The sequence below is a fragment of the Sander lucioperca genome, chromosome 20, assembly GCF_008315115.2.
Source record: "Sander lucioperca isolate FBNREF2018 chromosome 20, SLUC_FBN_1.2, whole genome shotgun sequence".
Classification (NCBI taxonomy): domain Eukaryota; kingdom Metazoa; phylum Chordata; class Actinopteri; order Perciformes; family Percidae; genus Sander; species Sander lucioperca.
In genome coordinates this window covers 2,740,835-2,766,376 of record NC_050192.1, presented here as the reverse complement: position 1 = coordinate 2,766,376, position 25,542 = coordinate 2,740,835, and the positions used below count along the sequence as shown (strand labels likewise).

General features: G+C 42.2%; 3 protein-coding genes across 3 annotated transcripts in view; 1 reads left to right on the top strand and 2 right to left on the bottom strand.

Annotated features, from left to right (window-relative positions):
- dnajc2 (DnaJ (Hsp40) homolog, subfamily C, member 2) overlaps positions 1-9,942 on the bottom strand; it is a 32,394-nt gene extending 22,452 nt beyond the window's left edge. Inside the window, exons 1-12 of the mRNA XM_031306434.2 lie at positions 9,716-9,942; positions 8,804-8,994; positions 6,449-6,524; positions 6,257-6,355; positions 5,932-6,154; positions 5,083-5,148; positions 4,897-4,988; positions 3,693-3,814; positions 2,945-3,094; positions 2,760-2,848; positions 2,517-2,586; positions 2,191-2,375 (exon numbers count right to left, since the gene is read on the bottom strand). Of these exons, the coding sequence (XP_031162294.1) occupies positions 2,191-2,375; positions 2,517-2,586; positions 2,760-2,848; positions 2,945-3,094; positions 3,693-3,814; positions 4,897-4,988; positions 5,083-5,148; positions 5,932-6,154; positions 6,257-6,355; positions 6,449-6,524; positions 8,804-8,994; positions 9,716-9,770 (1,418 nt within the window). The 5' untranslated portion in view covers positions 9,771-9,942. The remainder of the gene's footprint in view (positions 1-2,190; positions 2,376-2,516; positions 2,587-2,759; positions 2,849-2,944; positions 3,095-3,692; positions 3,815-4,896; positions 4,989-5,082; positions 5,149-5,931; positions 6,155-6,256; positions 6,356-6,448; positions 6,525-8,803; positions 8,995-9,715) is intronic.
- Positions 9,943-10,066: 124 nt separating this feature from the next.
- On the top strand, positions 10,067-15,831 carry psmc2 (proteasome 26S subunit, ATPase 2). The gene is made up of 12 exons (XM_031306436.2): positions 10,067-10,321; positions 10,624-10,661; positions 10,845-10,926; positions 11,098-11,197; positions 11,714-11,845; positions 11,958-12,030; positions 12,241-12,336; positions 12,518-12,682; positions 12,793-12,880; positions 13,550-13,752; positions 13,902-13,998; positions 15,532-15,831. The coding sequence occupies exons 1-12, from the start codon at positions 10,252-10,254 to the stop codon at positions 15,687-15,689; spliced, it is 1,302 nt and encodes a 433-aa protein (XP_031162296.1). The 5' UTR covers positions 10,067-10,251; the 3' UTR covers positions 15,690-15,831.
- Positions 15,799-25,542, bottom strand: part of slc26a5 (solute carrier family 26 member 5) — a 24,123-nt gene continuing 14,379 nt past the window's right edge. Inside the window, exons 8-18 of the mRNA XM_031306432.2 lie at positions 25,172-25,319; positions 23,551-23,664; positions 23,369-23,446; positions 23,011-23,106; positions 22,336-22,442; positions 22,060-22,129; positions 21,844-21,936; positions 19,683-19,790; positions 18,552-18,752; positions 18,258-18,312; positions 15,799-16,677 (exon numbers count right to left, since the gene is read on the bottom strand). Coding sequence (XP_031162292.2) covers positions 16,529-16,677; positions 18,258-18,312; positions 18,552-18,752; positions 19,683-19,790; positions 21,844-21,936; positions 22,060-22,129; positions 22,336-22,442; positions 23,011-23,106; positions 23,369-23,446; positions 23,551-23,664; positions 25,172-25,319 — 1,219 coding nt within the window. The 3' untranslated portion in view covers positions 15,799-16,528. The remainder of the gene's footprint in view (positions 16,678-18,257; positions 18,313-18,551; positions 18,753-19,682; positions 19,791-21,843; positions 21,937-22,059; positions 22,130-22,335; positions 22,443-23,010; positions 23,107-23,368; positions 23,447-23,550; positions 23,665-25,171; positions 25,320-25,542) is intronic.

The following is a 25,542-nucleotide window of genomic DNA, read 5'->3' as shown; positions in this document are numbered from 1 at the left end:
CTAGAAATTGGCCCGTGTTTTTTTTTTTTTTTTTTGTATTTTAAGAGCGAATTTCTCCACAATATGAATACGGATTGATCATCACTTATTTTGTTGGTAACCGTTGTATAATCGCAATAGGCTATTACACTCTAGGGTACACTTCAGTGATGCTTACGGATCTCGAAATTAAACCCTCTTATGTAACATGGCTTAAACTGATGATGATTAAATGGTCCCTTCACCTCTAAAAAATGTAATTTGATTTTTTTTTTTAAATAAAGTATTGGTTAATAATGTGTATTATTTTTAGTAGGCTATCACATGTGGGTGGCTTCATCGTTATTTATATATTATTTTCTTCAGCTGGCATATGTTTTTATGTTATGCTTGTCCTTTTTTGTACTCTTGTGAATTTGCAAATAAAGAATAAATTTTTTTTATTGTAAATCGCAGGTTTCATCAAATAAACAATACATGTTAACATCAGGGATACAACATCAACATCCACAAATCTGCCAACCGTAGGCTATGTGTGGCTATCGTTAATTTTAGAGTTTATATGGCTTTCAATTGATGGCAACATGCTCAAATTGCATTTTGATTTTTTGACCCTCTGAATTTACCGTTGGACACGACTGGGCATGAGGTCTCCAGGAGTACACCTCAAATACATTTTTCACAAAGATGGTTTCTGTCATTTTAGGTAGCTTTTATCATTTGGGGTTTTTATTAGTTATTCGGGCATCTGGTAAGGATGCTCCCTGGGCGCCTCCCTAGGGAGGTGTTCCAGGAACATCCAGCTGGGAGGAGGCCTCGGGGAAGACCCAGGACTAGGTGGAGGGATTATATCTCCAACCTGGCCTGGGAACTCCTCGGGATCCCCCAGTCGGAGCTGGTTAATGTGGCTCGGGAAAGGGAAGTTTGGGGTCCCCTGCTGGAGCTGCTACCCCCGCGACCCGTTATCGGATAAGCGGAAGAAGATGGATGGATTAGTTATTTGATGCTATAAAAACAGGGTAAACTGTCACGATTGACAGCAGGGATCGACTCGTGATTGGTCAGGCAGGTGGCCGATCGCCACTGCGCCGACTCTGGCTCCAAAATTACAAGATGGCAATCGACATTTAACGAGGCAAGGCAACTTTATTTCAGCAACGAGGCAATTCAAAGTGTTTTACGTAAAACATAAAGAGCAAACCAGGTCAAAGGCTTTTGAATGAGTATTACCAATATATTTTTCTTGTTGACAATGTGGCCCCATTAAGAATGAGGGTCTCCCTCAATGGGCCCCGAGTTTTCAATAAGGTTTGAAATAAAATGAAACAACTACGGCGATCGTGTGTCGGGCTCCCAGCGCTGCTAAAACACTGCTGACCTACACTCAGGCCCCGTTCACACGAATACGCCCGCGGGTGAAAACGACAAAATATTTTATCAGATGTGCCTTTCGTTTAGACTGCGACAAAATTGTCAGCTTTTTGTTGTTCGCTTCACGCCACTAGGGAGAGGAGAGGGAGAGAAGAGGAGGAGAGGGAGAGAAGCAGAAGGAAGGCACGCAGACTTGGTGGTGTTGTGTGGCAGTGCTTCACACTACCACCTAGCCGCCTGGTGTGCATACTACATCGAATTTCAAACACTTTTGCCGTGCAAAATATATCTATCTATCTATCTATCTATCTATCTATCTATCTATCTATCTATCTATATATATATATCTATCTATTTTATTTGACTGAAAGAGACAACCATGTCGTTCAACTCTATGTGCACCTTTGTAACTACGTCGCTGCGACGCAGACCACAACTGTGATTGGTCCGCGTGGCTGTGGCTTGGTAGCGTTGCAAAACTCACTGTCTCTATCGCTGCCACAAGAGAGTTTTAAAACACCAAACACAAGCACTGAACTGCCCGGGAGTTTGTGTAACAACCGAGTCCCTACGGCTCTTTTCTTTCTCCGTAAAATAAAGGTGCCTTCAAGTGCGGTCAGAAACTTTGACGTCTATAAACGATGTGACAGACAATTACTGACAGTAATTGTGAAATATGAAGTCTACTTTATTATATTACAGGGTCTGAAGTAACAACAACGTTACGCAAATCAGCCAATTAAGGGACACTCCCACCGCCGCACAACCCTTGCGCCGAATCCCATTTTGCTGATGTGAACGCAGCCTAAACATTGTGTGTGCGTTTGTGTGTGTGTGTACCTGGCGTTTGTCCCAGCAGGGAACAGGTTGACAGCTTTGATGAGCAGCTGGAGGTCCTCCTCGTTCCAGCCCTTCCCCCCCCCTCCTCCTCCTCCTCCGCTGGCCTGCTCAGCGCCGCGGGCCGCCTGCCTCATCTGGACCTCGGCCTCCTTCTCCCTCTGCAGCTGGGCGTTGACCTCCTGCACCTGGGGGGGGGGGGGGGTCATTTATTTCACATACATCAGCTGATGCTCATTCTCTTAAAAGGGCGGCCTTTGCTATGTATCTCCTCTATTAGCTACCAAATAAATAACATGGGAAATACCCTAAGAAAAGGGCCTTTTTACCTGCTTCTCCACAGCTACCTTGCTGTCCTCTTTGGAGCCTGAGGCCAGGATTTCATTCAGGGACTGCAGGCTAGAAACAGACAAGCACCATAAAATACTGTTACACATCTCCCCATGGCCGTTTCCTGACAGGCTCTCAGCTGAAGACAACAGGACTAGGATCATCTTAGATTAAAGAGACCTCTGGCGACCTCATCTACAGAAATGTGTGCAGAAAAGTGGCGATCCCGTAGTTGACTGTACCTCGTCAGCTCCAGGCGATCGCAGAGCTTCTCCACTTCCTCCATCATTTTCACACTGTCGGCCTCGTCGTCAGCAAAGTAATTCCAGTTCTGTGGAGTGTGGAAACATTAAACACAGCGCTATTGCTAATGCCGGTTTCAAGTGTCAGGGATACTGCCGGTGTGAGAGCTTCAATGAGAGTGAACCTTGCAGGTAGTCCTGAGTTTCTGCCTCTCCTTCTTGATGGCTTTCTTTTGGATCTCCTTCTCTTTCTTGGCCTGCTGGGCTACCTGCTTGGCCTCCTCTTCCTCCTTCGCCTTCGCCAATCGAGCGGCCTCCAGCTCAGCCTGCCGGGCCTGTAACGCGCACGGGACACCGACTGATGAGTATGTGCCAAAGTGACATCATTTCAAAAAGCAAACTTCAGTCACCAAAACATAAACTCTGACCTATCGGAAGCTTGACATCTGTGTGTTACGCAGTCCGTCTTTGATATACAGCTCATCCGCTGCTGAAAATAGTCCCTGACAAATGCGCTATTTCCTCCTGTTTGAGTCATGTTTGATAAAAACTACAGTGACCAGCTGTTTTAAGACATTAGTGAGCCTTTTTTCTTTTTAATGAAAGTACGTATTTGTGCGCTGACTAACATCTTCGGTAGGAACCCAGGGACTTGGAGATGAGAGCCACAGACAGGGTGGCGAAGTCAAGGTGTTGAGAGAAGGACTAACGCATGTTGGTTTTGGTCTTTTCATACTACAGTATGTCACAGTAGACATGCGCAACTTCCATATAACATGAACACAACAACCTTCAAAAAAAATGTAAAATTTTTGACTCCGTGTAAACATCCGATTGAAAGGTAATGGCGACGCTTATTGATTCACCCACAACGGACAAAGCGAATGGCCAAGTTATGCCAGCAGGTTTAGAATCAATGTGAATGAGACTCACTCGCTCCTTCTCCTCCTGCTCCCTCTTCTTGGCTTCGACTTTAGCCTTCTTCTCAGACTCCTTCCTGGCTTTTTCTTCTTCTTTGAATTTCTTTATTCTAGGGTCACAGCTGTAGGCAGTATCTGCAGTGAAGAAATACAAGTCATCAGTCTCAGGCTACATTTTTATTTTACACTACTGCGTAATGCTACTACGTGCACACAAGAGCTTTAGCTACAGTAGCAGAAATGTTCTCCGTTTACGCTAAAACGGCTCATGACCATTCGTGTATACTGGGCACGCCCACGACGGTGTAAATTGGAAGCAGTGTGTATACTGAGCCCAGTTGCTGGTAGTTGACATGGTAGTTGCTTTTACTACAGAGGAAGAACAACAATGTCGACAGATTTCTTCTTCTTTGTTTGCACCGACAGCGAGGTAGAATTGTCACTGAAAATAACACGTGGCGTCAAAGGCGGCAGTCTGTCTGAGGTTAACGTTACTCTGTGGCTCAAAGTCACGGATGTACAAGTTGAAAACACGTTGGAGAAGGCACAACAATGGCCAAGAGTAAGAGCAGGGGTTTATTTAGCTTGGAGCGAGGACGAGGGGGAACGGTTACTGAAAGGTATGTAAGCTAGCTAACAGGTAAGACTGACTGAAGAGCGTTTCCAAAGCTCTCTGGGGTCGTTTGTAGTCTGGACGGACGCACTAACCATTTCTAAATTTCTCCGTTTTAGGTGCTCTGAAACTCCGGCGCAATGTAGTGGCGAGGCGTAAAAGTAGCAAAAAAAAATTTAACCAAAACGTAGTAGCCTCACTAATATTCAGCAGCAGTATCTAGGGATTATAAACAGTTTCTTAGAGACATTGTTTTTTTTCTACTATCTATCTATCTATCTATCTATCTATCACATATACACATACATATATACAGTACATATATATGTATAAATGTTTTTTTGGGCTTTTATGACCTTTAATTGACAGGACAGCTTGAAGACAAGAAAGGGGAGAGAGAGGGGATGACATGCAGCCAAGGGCCGCGGGTCGGATTCGAACCCGGGCCGCTGCCGAGGACTCAGCCTGAGCGGGGCACACACTCTCCTGGGTGAGCTACAGGTTGCCCCTTTTCCTACAACATTTAATATCTATACGTGGCCTTATGCTATTTGTCATGCGTTTCATTCATCTCGCAGTGTGTGCTGGCTCTGAGAGACTGTACCAACTAGTGTTCGTATTCTGTTCATCTCCTCCTTCTTCCTCTGAGCTCTGGAGGCTCGATTCTGCTTTTCAATCCATCTCCTCTCGTCTCGACTGCGAGAAGAAGAAAAACGTCAGTTAAGTTATTACACAGGGTCTGAAATGCGTTTCAGTACAATGGATTACTGTCTCACACACGCTAGCTTACCACTCGGCCTTTTCCTTCTCTTCTTCATCCAGGTATGAAAATTCCCTCCATGAATCAAAGTTGTACCTTTAACGGAAATTGACATACAAGTTAAAGCGCTTTCTCTTCTCGGTTTTGATTTTTGACACGGCTAAATGCTATTTTTCTGTTCCGACACCAACCAGGCACTCAAATCCCTCTAATCAGTGTAGTGGGAAATTTACATTTAAGCATGATTCTTTATATTTTTGTCTTATTTTCTTCTCTATTAGCTTTCTTTTTTAGTTTCTCTCATTCCCACATGTAGAATCTGATTCTAACTAAGTGAGAATCACAAAGTCTGGAACATAATGTGAGCACTGTTTGTCTGAACAGATAGGGGCTACAAGGTCACCCTAAAACTATCTCTCCTGATACATTCAGTTTTCCCATGCCAGTTGAGATGCAACTGGGGGGGTGAAAGTCATACAGGGGGAAGGAGGCAAAATGGCTCCAAGATGTCTCTTGTGTTTGTTCTTGATTGTCTTCATGTGTATCAGATTGTCTGTGAGAAATGTAGAGTCATAATAAGCCAAGTGTGTGTGTGTGCTGTCACTCTGAAGATGTATTTAAGCTCAGTGTTTCTGTTCACTCATTTGAAGAGCTTTTCCACACCTGTGCTGCGTGCCTTCTGTGAAATGTGTTCCTCCTATATTTGCAAATATACTTAATAAAATACAAAAAACCTAACTTGGTTTAGTCTTCGACTGTCCTTATTTTGTTTCACCTTCTATTTTTAAAACATCTACACCTGCTGCATCGAAAAACTTCCACCACATCAGATCAACATTTCTTGTTAGGTAGCAGCAACAAAAAAACTCTCCCACTTACCAAAAAGAGTAAAAATTGTCGACTTCTTCAAAGGAGGACTCCATGGTTCCAAGTAAGGGGACGTGCTTTTTGGAAGACCATCTGGCATTTCTCTCGAAAACGGGAGAAAACACCTCCGTAAAGTTTTCCTTGCCTTCGCTCTTTGAAGGCACGGCGTTGTCAAAGGTAGGGTCTACGCTGTCAAAGGCTCTCCTCTTCACAGGGTCCGACAGGATTTCTATAGCTGAGGTTCAAACCGCGACAAACAGAGAAAACAGCGACGGTGACTTCAGGGCCTCCGGTAATAATATTAGTGCCGATACCAATAAGAGGCAGTGTTGCGTACCTTTAGTTATACAGGTGAAGTAGTCATTGTCTCCCTCTACAATCTGCTCTCCTGCAGCTTTCCTCTTGTCAGGATGGTGCTTCAACACAATCCCCTTGTCTGTTGAGAAACAGCAGAGAATGTGAGCGGAATACGTTACTTCCACCAACTAGAGAAATGATCCATGAGAGCAGGAGGAGGAAATATACTCACGGGCAGCTTTGATCTGTTTTTGTGTGGCTTTGTACCTCAAGTGTGGCAGTCCGAGGACAGCATAGTGATCTTGATTCTGACAAACAAGTAAAGAGTAAGAAAAAAAAAATGACAAGCTGATTCGTTGATTATATTTGAGTAGTCTATAAATAACTACTAAATATGAAGGGTTACTGCACCTACTGTAAACTCACATGTCCAGCTCAGAAATAGAAATATTGATCAAACATCACAAATTGGTACAAAAGTATTGGCTGCAACTAGCAACAATTTTTTTTGCTCGCGAAAGAAATAGAGGAGACGCCGTAACGAATGCTGCAGCGCGCGGCCGCTCCTCTACTGATCGCAGCTGATGTGAACTGACAGGTTGGATAACATGGGCGTCGAAATGAAAATCGCTTTGCGGCGCGGCTTTCCGCAGCATTTTTGCCGTTTTATATTGTTAATTGAATAAGATTGACAGTTTGAAACAAGCAGTTTGACGATGCCACTTTGTGACCTGTGATGGACAACTTCTACCAGTTTCTGCTAAGGGTGTCACGATTTCGATTTTAAATCGAAATTGACCGAAATTAAGTCACAATCTCGAAGTTCGAATAAAAAAATGGAATCATCGATGCTGCCACGCCCCCACGTCACATCCGGTCGGCCTGTCAAGCGGCCATCCAAGCCCCCAGGAACAGCGCCATGTCTTAAAGCAACCATGGACTTAGCGGTCAACGGTGGAACTGCCCTCCTCTGGCCCAGAAAGACTTTTCCCAGAGACTTTGCATGGCGAAAGAAACTTCTATATTTTCAGCGGATAATTTGTTTTGGGGTACATCAACTTACCAGCCCGAACACTTAAAGGGTCCTTGTTTAAAACGTCGCGTTTTAAACATTTTTAACGTTCAATAGTAGCCGCATCCAGACTAGGCATGATGAACGCGCATAATGAACGCGAGCAGACCCGCGGGACTGCGCCCGCCCACGTCGCCTTGCACGCCCCCATTTCACGTTCTGCCAAGTGGAAAAAAAAACACACGTGTTGAAGTGCTGCGAGTCAACATCCTCTAACTTAGCTACAGCCAGTCAAAAGAAAAGATAGGATGGCAACTGCAGATGCAGGAGACCCATCGACAGAACTTGAGCCCCCTCCTCTTTCACTGAAGTTGCCGGTGTGGAAGTATTTTGGATTTCCAGTGAGTTATGTTGACAACGTTCGCGTTTTCGACAAAAAAGCCACAGTTTGCAAGCTCTGCTATGTGTGTCATATTCTGTGTGTTTACCATTGCACATGAACCTAGCAGCTAGCAGAGTTTCCTTCCGTTTATAGCTTAATCCCGACAAAACCGCACGGTTGAATTTTAGCCTGCATGCACGTTTTGTAGCCTAAACAGAGCAGCTTACATTGGTAGAGAGAGCAACAAGTTAGCGGACTGCCGAGTCACCCTCTCTGCTCTCTGTCTGCTCAGCTGCTAAGACCGCTGTGCTGCGAAGTAGAGCTGGGCAATATATCGATATCATGATATGAGACTAGATATCGACTTAAATTTTGGATATCGTAATATGGCATAAGTGTTGTCTTTTCCTGGTTTTAAAGGCTGCATTACAGTAAAGTGATGTCATTTTCTGAACTTACCAGACTGTTGTAACTGTTCTATTATTTACACTTAGTCATTATATCCACATTACTGATGATTATTTATCAAAAATCTGATTGTGTAAATATTTTGTGAAAGCACCAATAGTCAACACTACAATATCGTAGCGGTATCGACATCGAGGTATTCGGTCAAAAATATCGTGATATTTGATTTTCTCCATATCGCCCAGTCCTACTGCGAAGCGTCTGCCCTCCTTCGGCATTGTCGGCAAACTTTTTTCTTTACTTTATTGACAAATTGTCAAGTTTCCAATTGACTGAAGATATAAGTTATTGTTACATCATGTTAATAAATGTCTTAAATTTGACAAATATTATATTGCATAAATGTCTAGTCTAAAAATGGCATAGCAACCTGTGCTTTAAAAAAAAAAGTTTTAGTTTCTGCATCTACACACTATGTGTTCAAGCTCCCCAGTCAAACAACACAGGGATTACCAGTCTGGCCCAGTCTTAATTTATAGTAGTCACACATTTCTCAGTCCTACGTTCCTTTTCAAAAGGACAGGAGGAAGATGTAGTAGTCGGAAAGCTGATGTCAACTGTGATTAACAGAGAATAACTGATCAAAGTTAAGTTATTTCCTCAACTAATTAAAACTGCAGGGTGATATTAAAAAGCAGATGTTGGATGAGTGTCTCCTGTGATACATCAGCTCTAAAAAGGAAGCAGAAACTTGTCTTCCTGTGACATAATATTCTGACCGATACCTTCCAGTCTTTGGGGTCAAGTGTTCGCAGCATCGGGTACTCCTCCAGCTGAAACTCTTCATCTTCCGACTCCTCCGAGGACTCCGCTTCCTCCTCCAACTCCTGGAAGGAGACAGATGCATTCCGGTTCCTCCTCCTCACGTAGGCCTCGAACCATCGACCCACAGGCTCCACCTGGATCTGCACGGAGGCTGAGGAGGGGACAGACAGGTCAGAAACCATGCCGGTTCTAATCCACAACGCAGAGCCCCACTGGATACAAACTATGTTGGCCGATGCTGATATTAATATTTGACTGTTTCTCTCACATAAGGATCCCATAAACTTGTCTTGTAAAGAATTGAGACTGAGACATGTACTGTTCTAGGGATTTCCCTATCATTATAGGGTTTAGGTGCAGCACCCAAGTCGTTTTTGGCAGCACCTAAACCGAATTCATGTCAAATCCCAAGTGGACTTCTTTAGCAAGTTTTGTCTTTAAGCTTTTTTTGAGTGTTATGTATCATCTGCTATAGCTTTTCCAACGTTTTAGACAGATATGGTAGTAATAATGGTCCAAAATGATGTCAAATGACATGTTTTTAATTGAATAACATCACATTTTCTCAAGTGCTGCCAACTAGCAAGTGTTCAGCTCATGTCAAGAGCGATAATAAATCACTGCGGCAAGTGCAGCCATGAGTGGGCAGCAGCTCGGTTACATTATGAAACATACAGTCGGAATGAACCGAGGAACAACACACATTATTAAAAATAAATGGACATTTCCCAGCTCTGAATTAGCTGATAAAAGTAGCTTAGTCCTTACTGTCTGCGTGTTAGCTGCGTGCTAACGAGTATAGCAACAGTCTTCATGAATTACATTGGTAAGTTAGCTTAGCTAGCTAACGTTACCTTCCTTTCAGTGCTTACCGGTAGCGGCTGTAAAGACAACGGTCTCATCACCGTCCAGCGCTTCTAACAACATCTTAGAAAAATGGGCTACGCGAACATTCAGGTGCCGAAATTATCAAGTGAAAGCTTTCTAATGTGCTGAAGTCTGTGGCCCGATCATTAACATACCACATGGGCCTCCCTTCCTTCAGAGTGCCGAAAACGGCTTGTGCTCTCACTCCGTTAACTCCGTGTTGCAACTATGGTTCCTAGCTGTTGTAGTTCAGCATTAAGCGTTTTATTAAGCAGCGCCTCTTTGTTGGAAACCCACTGATATAAATTAAAAAATAATTTGCAATGATTGAGTAATATTTATGATGACATATAAGAGTAATGTTTATGTGACAAAAATATATTTTTTTTATTGGTGGTACAGCCTGAATAAAATTCCGACCTGTATTTCCGGTGACTGTCGGAAAGCGGCGGAAACCCAAAGCTGCTGTGTAATTGTACAGTTTGACTGCCAGAGAGCTCGATCTTTTTTTTGTAAGAAAGTGTTTATTCCGAGATAAGAAATGCCGGACTATTTGGGAGACGATCAAAGAAAAACTAAGGATGAGGAGAAGGATGAAGGACCTATCAGAGGTAACGTTATATCTAAGAAAAATAAATGTAACGTTAATGTTAATAGCTGAAAATGAACGTCGACAATAGCTACTTGGCTAACGTTAGCTAGCTCTGCTCGTTAAATAGACTGCTCGTTTTCCCCTATGGCCATGGTAACTTTTTGCGGTAACATTTAAGATGTTTGCAGTGAATGCAGCTACTGTAAAACGTGTAACCTTGATGTAACGTTAATGATAAGCTGCATCGCTAAGTTCGACAACAGTGCTTGCGGCCTAAGGACAGAATGCAAACCCCCGTTAATGTTGTTTTCATCTTCACAGCTTTGGATGAAGGGGACATTGCCCTGCTGAAAACATATGTAAGTCCGCAAAGATAGCACCAGTTGACATCTAAAGCGGTGAAATTGGTCACATTTGCATTATTATTCACATCTACACTCTGTTGTTAGATTTTTCACGACACACACACACAAGCCTGAAATACACACATATACACTTGCACATCCATTTTGAGTTCTAATGTTGTTGCTGTGTGTCTTCAGGGTCAAAGCACCTACTCCAGACAGATCAAACAAGTGGAAGATGACATCCAGCAGCTGCTCAAAAAGATCAACGAGTTGACAGGTGGGCGATGAAACCAGGAATACACTTAAATGACAATAATGCCGTGTGTGACAGTGGGAAATATGTTGCTATTACTCAAAGTGTTCTCTCAGTAAATCACTGGCGTCAGATGTTGTGACTGGATGCTGGATTGGGTTTGAAGTTCCTGTTGTGTTTTCTTGGCTTTGACAGGAATTAAGGAGTCCGACACAGGCCTGGCTCCACCAGCGCTCTGGGATCTGGCTGCTGACAAACAGACTCTGCAGAGTGAACAGCCGCTGCAGGTTGCGAGGTAAAACAAACTGGCTTATAGTTAAAAAAAAAAAAGAAAAAGAATCTATCACAGTGGTTTTGAGTCAGTATTAGTATTGTGGCATAAAACAGGATAATGTGGCAATATTCTTTGGATATGGCTGTTTTAGCTACATCACGAGGGAAAGTCAAAATTGAATGTGATATGGCCTGTGAGGAAAAATACCATCTCCTAGCTTTAGCAAGAATGTCATCTTCCTAACAAATGTGTAACGCCTAATTTATTCCCATTTAAGATGCAAAATATTTGCATACTGTAGGATTGTGTCGAGTTAACTCATGTTTCCTACTGCATTCATCTAAAAACCTTGTGTATGTATTGTCTATCCCGTCTAAATAAAATTATATACAAAATATATTCCACCTCACAAAACGTAAACATTTTGCAATAATAGCTTGTAAACAGCGTTTTACCATGCTACCTTGTTTTTCATGGTTGAATTTTTAAAGGTTATCCATTGTTGTAGTCCCAAACGTTTGTGTATTATTCAAACAGATGCACAAAGATCATCAACGCAGACTCCGAGGACCCCAAATACATTATCAACGTCAAACAGTTTGCCAAGTTTGTGGTGGACCTGAGCGACCAGGTGGCCCCCACTGACATCGAGGAGGGCATGAGAGTCGGGTGAGGCGGACGATTTATCTAAATGTCTCAAATATTATTTAAAGGTCACATTTATGTCGAATGTCTCTAGGGATACAATCTGCTAAATGTAGTGTCTCTTCTGGTCTTTCAGTGTTGACAGAAACAAGTATCAGATCCACATTCCTCTGCCTCCTAAGATTGACCCAACTGTCACCATGATGCAGGTATGAATCTGCTTCACGAGGGCAACGTTCTCGTTAAGAAGTCTGTGAGAAGTTTAAGCTCTTACGCTATCTATGACCTTTTTACAACATTGTCCCAATTAATTTTTGAAAAAGTGACAGCCGACGTCCACCTTTACTAAAAAAATTGCAACGTTGGCTTCTGCAATTTCCAGAGTAAGCTGCAGCAACAACTCTGTTCTTGTGTTGTAGGTGGAGGAGAAGCCTGATGTGACCTACAGTGACGTTGGGGGATGTAAGGAGCAAATTGAGAAGCTGAGAGAAGTGGTCGAGACCCCCCTGCTCCATGTGAGTGTTCACAAATAAAGACAATCCCACAGCCTAATAGACAGACCTGCCATCATACATGTGTTCTGTAAAAAAAAATGAGTTTTAAGTTTCCAATTTAGTACAGTTAACAGGACTGTTGTCTGCCACGTGAAAGATCCTGACTGATGATCCCGTTTTGTCTTTCTCCTCCGCTCACCAGCCTGAGAGGTTTGTCAATCTGGGTATTGAGCCTCCAAAAGGTGTGCTGCTATTCGGGCCGCCCGGCACAGGAAAGACCCTGTGTGCCCGCGCCGTGGCCAACAGGACTGACGCCTGCTTCATCCGAGTCATCGGCTCCGAGCTGGTGCAGAAGTATGTGGGAGAGGTGAGTGGGAGAAGAGCTGGAGAAACACACCCGGCAGAGAATATCAGCTGTGAGATCATGAATCCTGGTCATTGTAAGTATTAAATTTGGATTCCTGTCTTTGTGTGTAGGGAGCCAGGATGGTGCGTGAACTGTTTGAGATGGCCAGGACTAAGAAGGCTTGTCTGATCTTCTTTGATGAAATTGATGCCATTGGAGGTAAGGCTCACCCCACTGTCACATTCTTTTATGTTACGATTTTATTTCAAGTACATTTTCACTAATGTGTCCGTGTGATGATCATTTTAAAATAGCTTAAACTAAAAGGGTCGGGAACTAACGAACAAACTAACCGATCAAGGCAGCGGTAGAGCAGCGACTCCTGTGTTCTTCGAGGTTAAATTACCGTTTTTGTCAAAGGTGGCTTTTAGAGAACGTTATAATGGCTTCAGTTCCCCGTCGTAAAGGGCGGCAAGGTAAAGCGGTGAAAATATTCTAAATATAGTATACACTTTAACAGAGATTTTCGTAGGTGGTCCTCATTTTAGGAGCTAAAATGCATTTAGTTGCTTCCCCCCGTCCACAGCAGTACATTGCTTAGCTTCTGTGTCAGTACTCTTGTCTGCTTCTTCACACTGGGGGCCAAACTGACTATGTACCAGTATCAAAAGATCCAAACTATCCTTTTTAAAATAACCCATAAAAATGTATATTAAAAACTAATTTTAGCTAGTTTTGTTACATTCCTTCTCTATGTACAATGTTTTTCTTTTGTCCTATCGTGAAATACTCAATGTTATTTCTTTTAAAGCAGTGGTGAAAAACATATCCGTGTATAACACTTGAACACATTGACATGGAAACGTGTGCTGTGTTTGAACCTGCCAGGTGCTCGTTTTGACGACGGTGCCGGTGGAGACAACGAGGTCCAGAGGACTATGCTGGAGCTCATCAACCAGCTGGACGGCTTCGACCCCCGAGGCAACATCAAAGTGCTGATGGCCACCAACCGACCGGACACCCTGGACCCGGCCCTGATGAGACCCGGACGTCTGGACAGGAAGATCGAGTTCAGCCTGCCTGACCTGGAGGTGAGTTACAGTAAAAGCACACCGGACTCGGAAGTGGAGCTATTTTCATTTCGGGGCCCATGTTATCCAATTTGTCAAGTTATACCACCTGCGATCAGAAGCAAAGTAGCCGTTTTTCTAGCCTCACCTGTTTTTGTTTTGCATTTCAGGGTCGCACACACATCTTCAAGATCCATGCCCGCTCTATGAGCGTGGAGAGAGACATTCGCTTTGAGCTGCTGGCTCGCCTCTGTCCCAACAGCACTGGTAAGACTGACGCAGCAGCACTCAATCTCCTATCTGACATTTGTCTTCTAAATAATCTTCCTATAGCTCTATTTGACATTAGTGTTCTCTTGCGTCCTGTTCTAAAAGTATCACTCCCAGTAATACTGATGTTTGTTCATCTTCTCAGTTGCTTATTTTACTGGTGTGGAGTATTGACTACGAGGTATTCTAGATCAGGGCTCTTCAACAGGGGGTCCGGGACCCCTAGGGGGGTCCTCAGAGTCAATGCAGGGGGGCCTCCAAATTATTGTTAATTTTGGAAAGTTTTTTTCAGAAACCATGCCAGGCTTTAATAGCTTAGTATTCTATGCAAAAAAGGTATGTATAAAGGCTTTAAGCCGCCCTACACGTTATTGTAGACCCAGTTTATTATGCAACTTAATTTTATACAGTATATGTAATAGGGGGTAACAGCTCCACCTCTCTTTCAGTTAAGGGGTCCTTGGCTTAAACAAACGTTGAAGACCCCTGCTCTAGATGACCGTTCCAAATTTGCCTTCAATTATTTGTCCACTGGTGTAGTACTGGTGTGTGGCCACAAGGGTGCACTGTAACAAGTTGTCACTGTCAAATAAAAACCACACATCTCTAAATTTAGTGATTTTTAAAATTTTTCAGATAAACCCAAGGATGAAATGTTTGTGTGTTGACAAAATGCTCATTCTTCTCAAGCTATTTAAAAGGATTTTGAATCAGTCATCACAAAACTGAAAACGTGTGTTTTTATTAAAGCAGAATGTGTAGGATTTGTTGCCTTGACGGTGTTTTAAGACCCCAACGTCTCCTTCCAGGCAGCGCTGCCACCGTTGACCTCAAGGCACCTAACCATAACCATTCCCCAGTCCTATGCCTTCCAGGCAGCGCTGCTTGGAAGGAGATGTTGGGGGCTTAAAACACAGATAAACGATTTGTTGGTTACAAAGTTGTCCCTTTTTCCACCGGCTCACTCATTTTGGAAGAGCTTTGTCCGCTTGGCGTTTCGCCTCGCTACATTAGTGTATGTTTTTTTTAGACGCTGTGTCCACCATTACCGTAGCTTCATCTTGGATGCGCGCTTACAATCTGGCACCTGGTCACTACGTTTTTATAGAGATTGAGGCCCAGAAATGTCCCGAACATAGCAAAATAAGAAAATACAGGTCTTGACAGATGCAGATACACTCACACTTCTATTATTTGTGTATTATCCATACATTGTTTTTTTTAGGAAAATCCTACTCATTGTGCCTTTTTAAGTTAAAATTAAAGTAAAATGAAAAGTTGTTTTGGAGGGACATGGTTTGAATGACAGAATGAATGAATGACAGATTTCAGGGGAAATCTAGGGTTTGTTTACCACCTCCTCCAACAGACTGTATCTCATAGGTATAAAGACAACACTGTCTTTATAAATGTTTTGGAAACACGGCACAATGGTCCAAAAGCAGTTAAACCTGTTTGGTTGTAATGACGTCTTAGGTCTGAAGACATTTTTCTCATTAAAAGCTTTTTGATGCTGTGTGTTCCTGCCAGGTGCTGAGATCCGCAGTGTGTGCACAGAGGCGGGCATGTTTGCCATCAGAGCTCGCAGGAAGATCGCCACAGAGAAAGACTTCCTGGAGGCCGTTAACAAGGTCATCAAGTCCTACGCCAAGTTCAGCGCCACCCCCAGATACATGACCTACAACTGAGTGTGTTTGTGTGTGAGATTGAGAGAGAGAGAAGTTCCACTTTGGCTTTTTACTGTCAAAAGAAGCCGAGAACGGAGTCAAAAATATTGTCCTTTTGTTGTCATTCTTGTTCACTTAAAAATAAAGTTTATTCCAGATTTGAGTCTGTGATTTGTAAAATAACCACATTGTAACTTTTAAGGCATCCTGTGTTCTACAATAACAGCACAACTACAGCTTCTTCTTTTTCTTAAATAGGAAAACACTTGTACAATATTAGCGTTGCACTCAGACTAAAACCACAGTGCAGATTTACTGCAACAACATGATACTGCAAATTGACCAATGATAGTGCTTTCGCTGGTTTAAATACACAATTACACAGACATAAACATACAGCTGAAAATAGAAAATCCATCAGGACAAAACTTCTCAGTAACAAACATTACATGTGATACCAACAGGATATTGACGGTTTGTTTTCATACATTTTTACCAAAAACTGTATAACATTCTAACAAGGTCAGCTTACTGTAAAATGTACTTATTCCAGCAAAGCAGTGAGAACTTGAACGCAACTGCTGCATTTCTGATTGGATAATAAAAGCCTCGTAAAACTGCCCTCTCTCACACTGCGCTGGCCACCTTAAGTTCACAAGGTTGTCAGACTTGTGTGCTACATGAGAGGGAAAAGCTGTTCTACAAACACTATTCAATATGAATGATTGCTCGGTTCATCCCTACTGTGATGCGGAAGCATCAAAAGGTAATCGCACCTACAGTACAGTTGTGTGGAAGAACTCCCAAATCTGCTGTCCCAAGGCAAGACCTTGTTGCTGTGATACAGGTGTCTTCTCCCGTCAGGTTGTTCCATTGGTTGGAGCAGCTGAAAGGCTGCCATTTGAGTGCTGACAGCGCAGTACTGCATCATGGATGGTGGGGAACACCATCTCTGGGGTCATGACCCCAGTGAAAAACTGTAAGGTGTCCAGCTCAGACAGTAGGCTTCCTTGTAGATTAAAGCAGAGATACAGGATCAGTCAGACCACATGCAAACAGTGTTCACATACTACAGGATTTAGGTGACAGCATTTACATCTCATCTGCTGTACCATAAAGGAACCCGATCACAGCCCACCAGCAAAAACTAGGTATTCAGTTTGACCGGATTGGACCACGGCAGTTGGATGCTTTTAAAAGAATGTATCTCAAACAGTACAATGCTGCTGTGGAGAACATAGAGGGCTTTGCTAGTTTATAGTAAGAAATTCATGAATTGTATCGCTGTAGTTTGTAGTGCTGTAGTCTCGCATTGCCAGACCTTCCTCCACAGCGCTGCGGATGAAGGTCTGGCTAGTCCACACAGCATTCCGGGATGGAAGAGAAATGTGCTCTGGTTTATTGCCATTTCTTTAAACCAATCACAATCGTCTTTGGCGCAGCTAAGTGCCGCACGGTGCCTCTGCAAAATAGCCTCGGGAAGGAACTTGTTTTGGTGGAACGTGTACGTTCAAAAGTTGTTTTAGTCGTGCAAGAGAAAACTCAGATTGGAGTTTAGAATTTCAGCACAAAGAAAGCGGAAGGAAACGGACATCCGGCCGAAAAGAAGGACATACGGCGGAATTTCCAGCAGCAACGGAGCAATCCCAGAAGTGGAAGGTGGTGGATATAGACTAGTAGTGCTGTTGACCTGTGTTCAGGGTCCAAACATTTACTTTTTCGTCCAACAGCCAAATGAGTAAATGTTCAAATTTTACCAGCCATTTAATAGACTACCATTGTTTTTTTTTGGCTGATGAATGAAGCAAATCTACCAGCCACTTGCATATTTTACCAGCATTTGGCTGGTGGATTGTGCTAATTTTGAACCCTGCTTGTGTTATACTAATAAATAAATGGTATGGTGAAAGTATATAGTAAGGTATGGTGGTTAGTTGTAGCCACGTCTATCTAAAAACTGGCTACTAAGTGCATTTGGACAATATTGATTAGGTTTGATAAAATAAACTATTCATTGATGGATATGTCAAGTAAACCCTCTGCAATACATTCTTGGTCCCCAATATGATGATGATTATAATGTCATACTATAAACAATGGTGTGCAAGTCCTGACTTTGCAGGCAGAGATGAAGCAAAAGTTTAGCAAAGATATTTCCACATCAGAGTTACGTGTTTAATCTGGGTAAGGCATCTAAACGAGGTTCCTCTTAAATCATTCAAATTAATCCAGGTTAGCCTGTATTTTAAAAAGGGTACTGTGTTTAAATATGGCCAGTGTGACTGTTATTACATTTCCACATTTAATAAATAACGTAAGAAAGCTTTTTTTGCACACCTCTTTTGTCGGGTAGGTGCATAGGATATGATCAAAAGTAGCAGATCAGAAGCTTAGAGAAAGTCCCGCACACTGACGCAAGCAATAATTTATTTAGAAAAATACAACGTTTCGGTCTTAGACCTTCATCAGGTAAATTCCTGAATTTACCTGATGAAGGTCTAAGACCGAAACGTCACATTTAATAAATGACAGTAGCAATTACTGTACAGTATCTCTATCTAACACAGAAACGTCACTGTGAAGACTTACTGCTGCAGCCGGCTATCACCACTCGAACATCCACAGCTGCATATTCCTTAATAACCTGCAGAGATAAACACTGATTTACTCACTGAGGTCAAATCCTGAACCAGTGTTCCTTGTGCATCACACATTTTCCTACAAGAATTCCTGACTTACACTGGATTGGACTTCAGAGCATTTATATAAAACACTTAATTTATTCCTCCCCTTGTCGTCCTAATACCCAACTGTTAGAAACCCTGTTGCAGTGAACGCGATATTGAAAATACCCTCGGTTAAAAAAAAAGAAGAAAGACGAACCTGTTTGATGGCTTTGGCTCCCACAGAGTCGATGTAGCAGGCAGGGGTCCAGTCCAGGATGATGGAGTGGACGGTGCTGAGAGGTTCAAGGAAGACAGCCTCCTCTGAGACTGACTCGCTGTGTCTGTCCCCCAACTGGCCGTTCCCCTGCTCCTTCTCCACGTTGTTATAGGACAAAACCTCATGCGTCACTCCCCGCTCCTTATTGTACAACCATTCAAAAAAGTGATCTTTTTATAACAGGAATATAACCCTTGTGATGTCTTCCGGTCGACCAAGAAATGAACGCTTTTTTAAAATGCTTTTGGCACTTTTTTGTCCCTCTTTTCAACGCTTTTTTTTTAATTCATGGTCAATTAACCTAATTAAATGACATTCTACCTAATTGTTTTGTTTTTAGGAATTATTTAATCTAATAGTTAAGATCAGTGGATGTTGAGTGAATCACAGAGGTTTATGTCAAAGTTTAGTCAGGATACTGTTTTGAAACCATTTATTTCAAATGCTATGAACCTGAATAAAACAATGGAAGCAATCATTCATTTTACCTGCAAAGAATGTTGTATGGGTTCCATACAACGTAGATGCATGCATCCAGGTTATTTTGGGGCACTTAGGTTGTAAGAAACCCATATTTCTGATATAAAAGCTTTGAAAACAGGTCAAATTTGAACCTTAACACAAGGGTTAACAAGCCACAAGGTATTTCACGGTGTCATTTTTGTGTATTGTTTTTATACTACCAGTGCGGGGAGCCAAAGTCCAACATTTTCTACATAGAGGCTCTGAGAATACGTAGACGTTGCACATGTATATCTAGCTAACAAGACGAAAATGTCTTTTTTTTTTCCATTTCACTTTTACCAAACAAACTATAGTATTCATGACATGATAAAATAGTTTTTTGCCATCTCTTTACAGAGTTCTCCACCGAGGCCTAAGAAACATCGTCAGTCACTTCCTGCTACTGTACAGCAGCCTTGGGAAACACGTTTTACAATCCCTCCAGGATTTTACAAGCCCAGACATGGGCACATAAATGCAAATATGCAGCATGCTGACTAAACAAAGTTGACTGTGTACATACTGAACAAGGAACCAGGGAGAGAAGAAAATTAAAGGAGAACTCACCTTGGCACACATCATCTTCAGTGGAAAGCTGTGGTTGCAGTTTGCCTTCTCCTTCCGTTTTTTTTGGGCTTTCCGGGCAGCTTGCAAGTGCTCGGGGTTTACTCCAGTCTGTAAAGACATCATCAATATTAGCCAACATGTGAGTCAAGCAGTTTGACTGCTAGAAGGGAGCTACAAAAAAAAGGGTGCTTTATTTTGTTCTTGATTAGACAGTATGGTTCCAAATTTGAACCATATACATTAACTGAAGAAATCACAAAATATTCCTGCTGTTAAGAGTTTATAGGAGATTTAAGTAAGGTTTTTTTTTTTATAGTAGGCTTGTAATCATTACATAAAACTCGCATTTTAGAAAAGGTGCATTTTGTTAAAAAAAATTCTCACAATCCAGAGACCGTTTTAAAAACTTTATTTCCTTGTAATGGTTTGCTGAAAACCTTGGCTGAACACTCAGTACAATGACTGAAGTAGATCTAATGATAACTTGTGCGTAGGACATCTTACAGCCTAATGCAAACCAAGAAACACAATTAAGCTTTAATCTCTTTAGTCTCATTCTAATGTCCTTCATGGCAATTAGCAACTGCTACATTTGCTGTCCAGGCCAACAGCTGTTAGCCTCCTTGAAAACCCTTGAACACAGCCACTTGATTGAGTTGTTTTGATTCTCCTAGGCTGCAGTGGAGGCCGAGGCAATTTTTTCAAAAGTCATTTTAAATTTCCACAGTAGTTGAATCACTTTAATCTTTTGAGGTTATTTTATTTCTGATTATCACTAATAATGTGTGTTGCCACTCACCACTGTGACCACCTAGATGTGACGTACATTTTTTTAACAGGAAAACTAGGAACAGGAACTACGGAACAAAGGAAAAGGAACCTTTTCTTGTTGAATGTTAGATGAGAAGATTGATATCACTCCCATGTCTGTGTATTCTAAATATGAAGCTACTTCTGTTATCTTATTTTAGCATAAAAACTGGAAGCAGAGCCAGTCTAGAGAAAACAGCGAGCCTTGCTCTGTCCAAAAGGTAAAAAAGTTCTGTAGCTTCATATTAGCTATACAGAGATTTTCTCATTTAACTTTTGGCAGAAAGTGCGAGTTAGATTTCAGATTCCTTCTGACATGTTATTAGTATTTCCTAAATTGTCAAACTATTCCTTTAAATAGGATAAATTCACTAACTTGTTAAACGTGTTTTTGGACCCAGACATAGGTGCAGTAGACGCATACTGTCGTCCTTGTTTTTACACGTGGACTTAATCTCAAAAACCTGGGCCCCATTCTTCAAACGTGGCTCTACTAATGAATCTGAAATAATCCTGTTCTCTCCTCCAGATCATTTGGTTCTTTGAAAATCAGTTTGAGATTTGAGTTGTTAATCCTGGATGAAGTTACCTTGAATTATTTTGAAATAAAAAGGCAAAATAAGTTGAAATCATTGAGTTCGTATTCATATTATTGGCTTAAGTGGCAAACGTGATTGCAGTTTACACAAGGTAAGTGTGTCGGAAAGCCTCCCAGCATGCACTGGGGCAATAGATTCATAGACATGCTTCGGACGCAGCGACGGCGGCTCTGCAAAATAGTCTCAGGAAGGAAACTTGTTTTGGTGGAACATATGCACCCCGCAAAAGAAATCGCCTTATGTAACATTAAATGAAGTTAACTGTTCACACAATAGAGTAGCATGAGTTATTTATTGCCCTGTGTCATGTTACTTCATCCACAACAATCCTGTCACAATCAGTCCCAAAACGTCCCAGTTAGATAGTAAATGCCGTAACGTTAAACATAAACTTTGTAAATATTTACAATTATTCCCCGAACCAAGCAGGCCTGCCTTGTTGCACCATCCAAATTTTCTTCAAAACTTCCACAGGTAGCTTGCTAGCTCGTAGTTTGCAGAGTAGTACAGAGTTTTGCAAGGCAAGGGACAATACCCTGGACCCTGACAACTGCTCACAACTTTAACAATCAATCTGCCACCACATTGTTTTCACATAATTACATGTCGCTGGGTATCAGTAGTGATGATCTACATGGTGCCAACGCTGTTTGTTAATTCTAGACTTCATTGCACTTTAAACAACCCGTTTCATTCCATCAATAAAAGTGTTTTAATATTCCACTCCCTCCATAGATGACATGACATGTTACCTTCTCCTTGAGGGCGTTCACATAAAGATCACTGTTGGCGAAGTAGATTGAAGAGTTATAGTGGAAAATCTTAATCCCCTCATATTCAGCCGCCTGGTAACAAAACACAAATCACAGGCTTTTAAGAGTTCAGAACAACAGACTTAATTTAGCTTTTTAACTTTTTTAGCCTGGGTTCAAACTCAAAAAAGCATTTGTCTCTTCGGACAGTCTCACCTCTTCATACTCATCCACATCACAGTACAGCCCTGTGCCGGGAACATGACCCAGGATGGCACTTTCAGGGCTGGAAGGTGAGGAGAAAGGTCAGAAACACAAATAACTCTGACACTAAATTATTCTGTTAGCACGCTTGGAGCACCACCCAAACCAGTTCATACAAATGTATTTACATCATGTTTATTCAGTGAATGTAGTAAATTATGTGACAAAAGAGAATCACACATTCGGACTAAAACATGAGAAAACGACAAGCAGCTGCCTATTCAATACCTCTGTGTTCTGTAGATGACTGTTAGTATGGCGAATGCGATGGCCGCCAGGAGGCCATAATCCAGTCCCAACAGCACAGATGCTACGAAGGCCACGAGCCAGATGGCCTGAGGAAGAAAAGGGAAGCAACAGAAATATACCGACATGAAGTGTTACAGCAGAGTGACAGCTACATCCTCTTTTCCTTCTCTAAATGGGGAAAAAAAACAGGGCGTGCACAGGACAAGATCAATGGCATGTGATAGAGGATCCAAATCATATCTCAGTCAACACACGTCTCATGGCCTTCAGTAATTGAAGAGAGCAATCACATTTAGTCTGACAATAATCTAATGATATTTAAGAGCCACACTTAGCATCTAAATAGTTAGATAGTAGTTTCATATCCCGTTTCTCACTAACTCCAACTAAAAGTGCAGAACTTTTTTGTTTTTACTTTATAAAAACATAGAAAAGGTGGGTAGGACCAGAAAAGTATTTCTTTTAACTTCTTCCTTCTCCTCTTTGAACATGGAAATCCTTATTTGAATCAGTTCCTGGAACGTTGAAAGATATTTTTGCTGATGATTTTGTTTGTGGAAGTTTTATTGCTGTAACTCAAATGCACAAGTTCTTAATTATCTGTTCAAAATAAACCAAATAAACTAAACTTTTGATTTTGTTTTGGCGACTGACCAGTTCGATCTTGCTGTTCCTCCACAGAGTAGGAATGTCTCGGAACTGTTTGAACATCCCCAACAGGTTCACCATGATGATGGCGGCCAGTGCAGTCTGGGAAACAGATCAGAAGATAGTACAACATGAGAACTAAACAAACGTCAGAAACGAATTAGGAAAGACTCTTGGCAGTTGGCTCATTACAAGAAACATTACACATTAACTAGTTATTGTGACTTGTAATCTGTATCAGTGGAGGTGTCAGCCGTTGTTTGTTCAACAGATTGGGGAGAAAATAAAAGGGTTCTGCAGCTCCACCTGTGACGCCGAGCTGCCAGACAGGAAGCTCTGCGTCATCAGCAACAGCGTCACCCACCTGAGGGAGCGGCTGGAAGACAAAACCAATGGCCACCACCACCAACAGCACCATGAGAGACCCGAGCAGTCCTGCTATCTGGAGAGACAAACACACACACACAAATTACAGTTTTACAACACCAATTTAGTCTTATCAAGTAAGATAGTGTAATCACTCCTGTACTACTGTGCGTGCGTTACCTGGGTTTTTCCACCAGTGCTCTCCTGCACCAGACTCCTCGACATGGAGCAAGTGATGGCGAAGGTTTGGAAGAAAGAGCTGATGAAGTTACACAGGCCGAGGGCAATCAGCTCCTGAAAGCAAAAAGACACAAAGGTTTGGTCTCAGACCATTAAGATACATTCAATGGAATGTGAATAATGTAAACATGTTCTGCAGATTGTTACCCTGTGAAAACAGCTCTAGGAAATTACCCCAACCTATACTGTAGTGTGTGGGTACAAGTAAGCAGATGACAGTAAAGAACCCATAGAAACGCACAATGAACTCCAGAAAGGGTCAGTTGTGGTAAGCTGAAGTTACAGTGACTTCTCATTTGCAGAAGTGATTTTCCATATCCAAGCATATATTGTAACATACAGCATATTCCCTGAAATAAGGTCTTCTCATTGCTGGGATATTTGCTGTTTTAAATAGCCTAGCTCCGCCTGTGAATCTATGTGACTTCAGTATCCTTGTAATTGGGCAGTACCTAGTACTTAGTTTCCACCGTGGCTCAAACAAAACAACGCAGTACTTTACATGCACTGTAGTAACCTGATTACTCCATGTGTTTCGATGCAGCAGGTCAGTGATCAGATTTCCCCTCTGCACTGAACCTTATTTTAGAGGCGTAACTTATTTTGACGTTATTCGTGACAGAAGACGCTGCGTTCAGTTTATTTTGGCGTGTTGTAGCAGACTGGCGTGGCAGTGAGGGACAGGCAGAGCACAGCTTTTCCGCACAGCACAAATGTGTCTCAATTTTACAAATGGTTCATTGAGCATCGGAAACCATCTCATTTAGACATGTCTTAGTTTCGGTTTTAGTCGGACTTTGATTGGAATCAATTTAAATACAGGATATATCGCTAACGTGTATTGATCTTTTTGTTCATCCCACCACTCTTTTGTCAGCAATGTTTTCACCGTCTCAAGTCTTTGTCCTGCACATGCTCACATATAAAAAGCCAATTAGAAACCCTTATACTTGGAAAGAGAAATCAGCTTTCTCTAAAGCCAAATCTAGCTCGAGAAATTAATCTTACTTAATTACCAAAAAGGAAACATGCGGTGAGAGTGTACGCCCCATGTAGGCCGAGTCCTTTGCAGCGGCCCGGGTTCAAATCCAACTTACGGCTCTTTGATGCATGTCATCCCCTCTCTCCCCCTTTCCCTATGTGTCTATACTATCTAATAAAAAAACAAAAGCCACCAAAAAATTATCTTTAAAAAACAAAAAAAGAAACCAGGTTTCTCTTTTACATGACATTTGAGAAATCAGCTTATTAGAGGAGGCCATCTGTGAAAACTATTTTCCACCAGGCGCATCTGTGCGGTGTACCGGAGATACCAACTTAATAATAAACACGTGATTGGTCTGTAAAGTACTTGTAGAGACAATAAAATCTGCAGGTCAGGCAGCAAGACGCTCCGCTTCTGAGAAGCTCCCGGTGTGGTTTGCCGCGTGGCGGAGGACGGAACGCAGCGCAGACGTGCCCAGTGGAAATAGGGGTTACTCGGTTACTTGTCAGGTTAGCGTCGAGTTCATTGTGCCCGGATGTGTAGCTCGCCAGCAGCTCCTCAGATGTCCAGACTCACCTGGTTGCCATCCACGCTGTAGCTGTGCTTCAGGGCAAAGGTCTTGGCAAGTGAGATGCCCATTGAGAATCCTACAATGGCTACAGCAAAGGAGTCTGTGACCAAACTGGGTAACAGAGAGAACTCCGGGGCCGTAGGAGGGAGAAGCCTGAGAACACATAAGATAACATTTCTAGTTCATCCATCCCAGTGTGTCAATATGTTTTGGCTGCAATGTTATGATGGTTAAGGCTTGATGTGGTAAACAAGAGCCTAAAACTACAAAATGCATACAATTAAGAAATATAACACAAGTCCCAGTTGTAAAGTCCCATGGCTTTCCATGACATGCACACAAACTACACCGCTCTATATTCCACAATATTTGACAG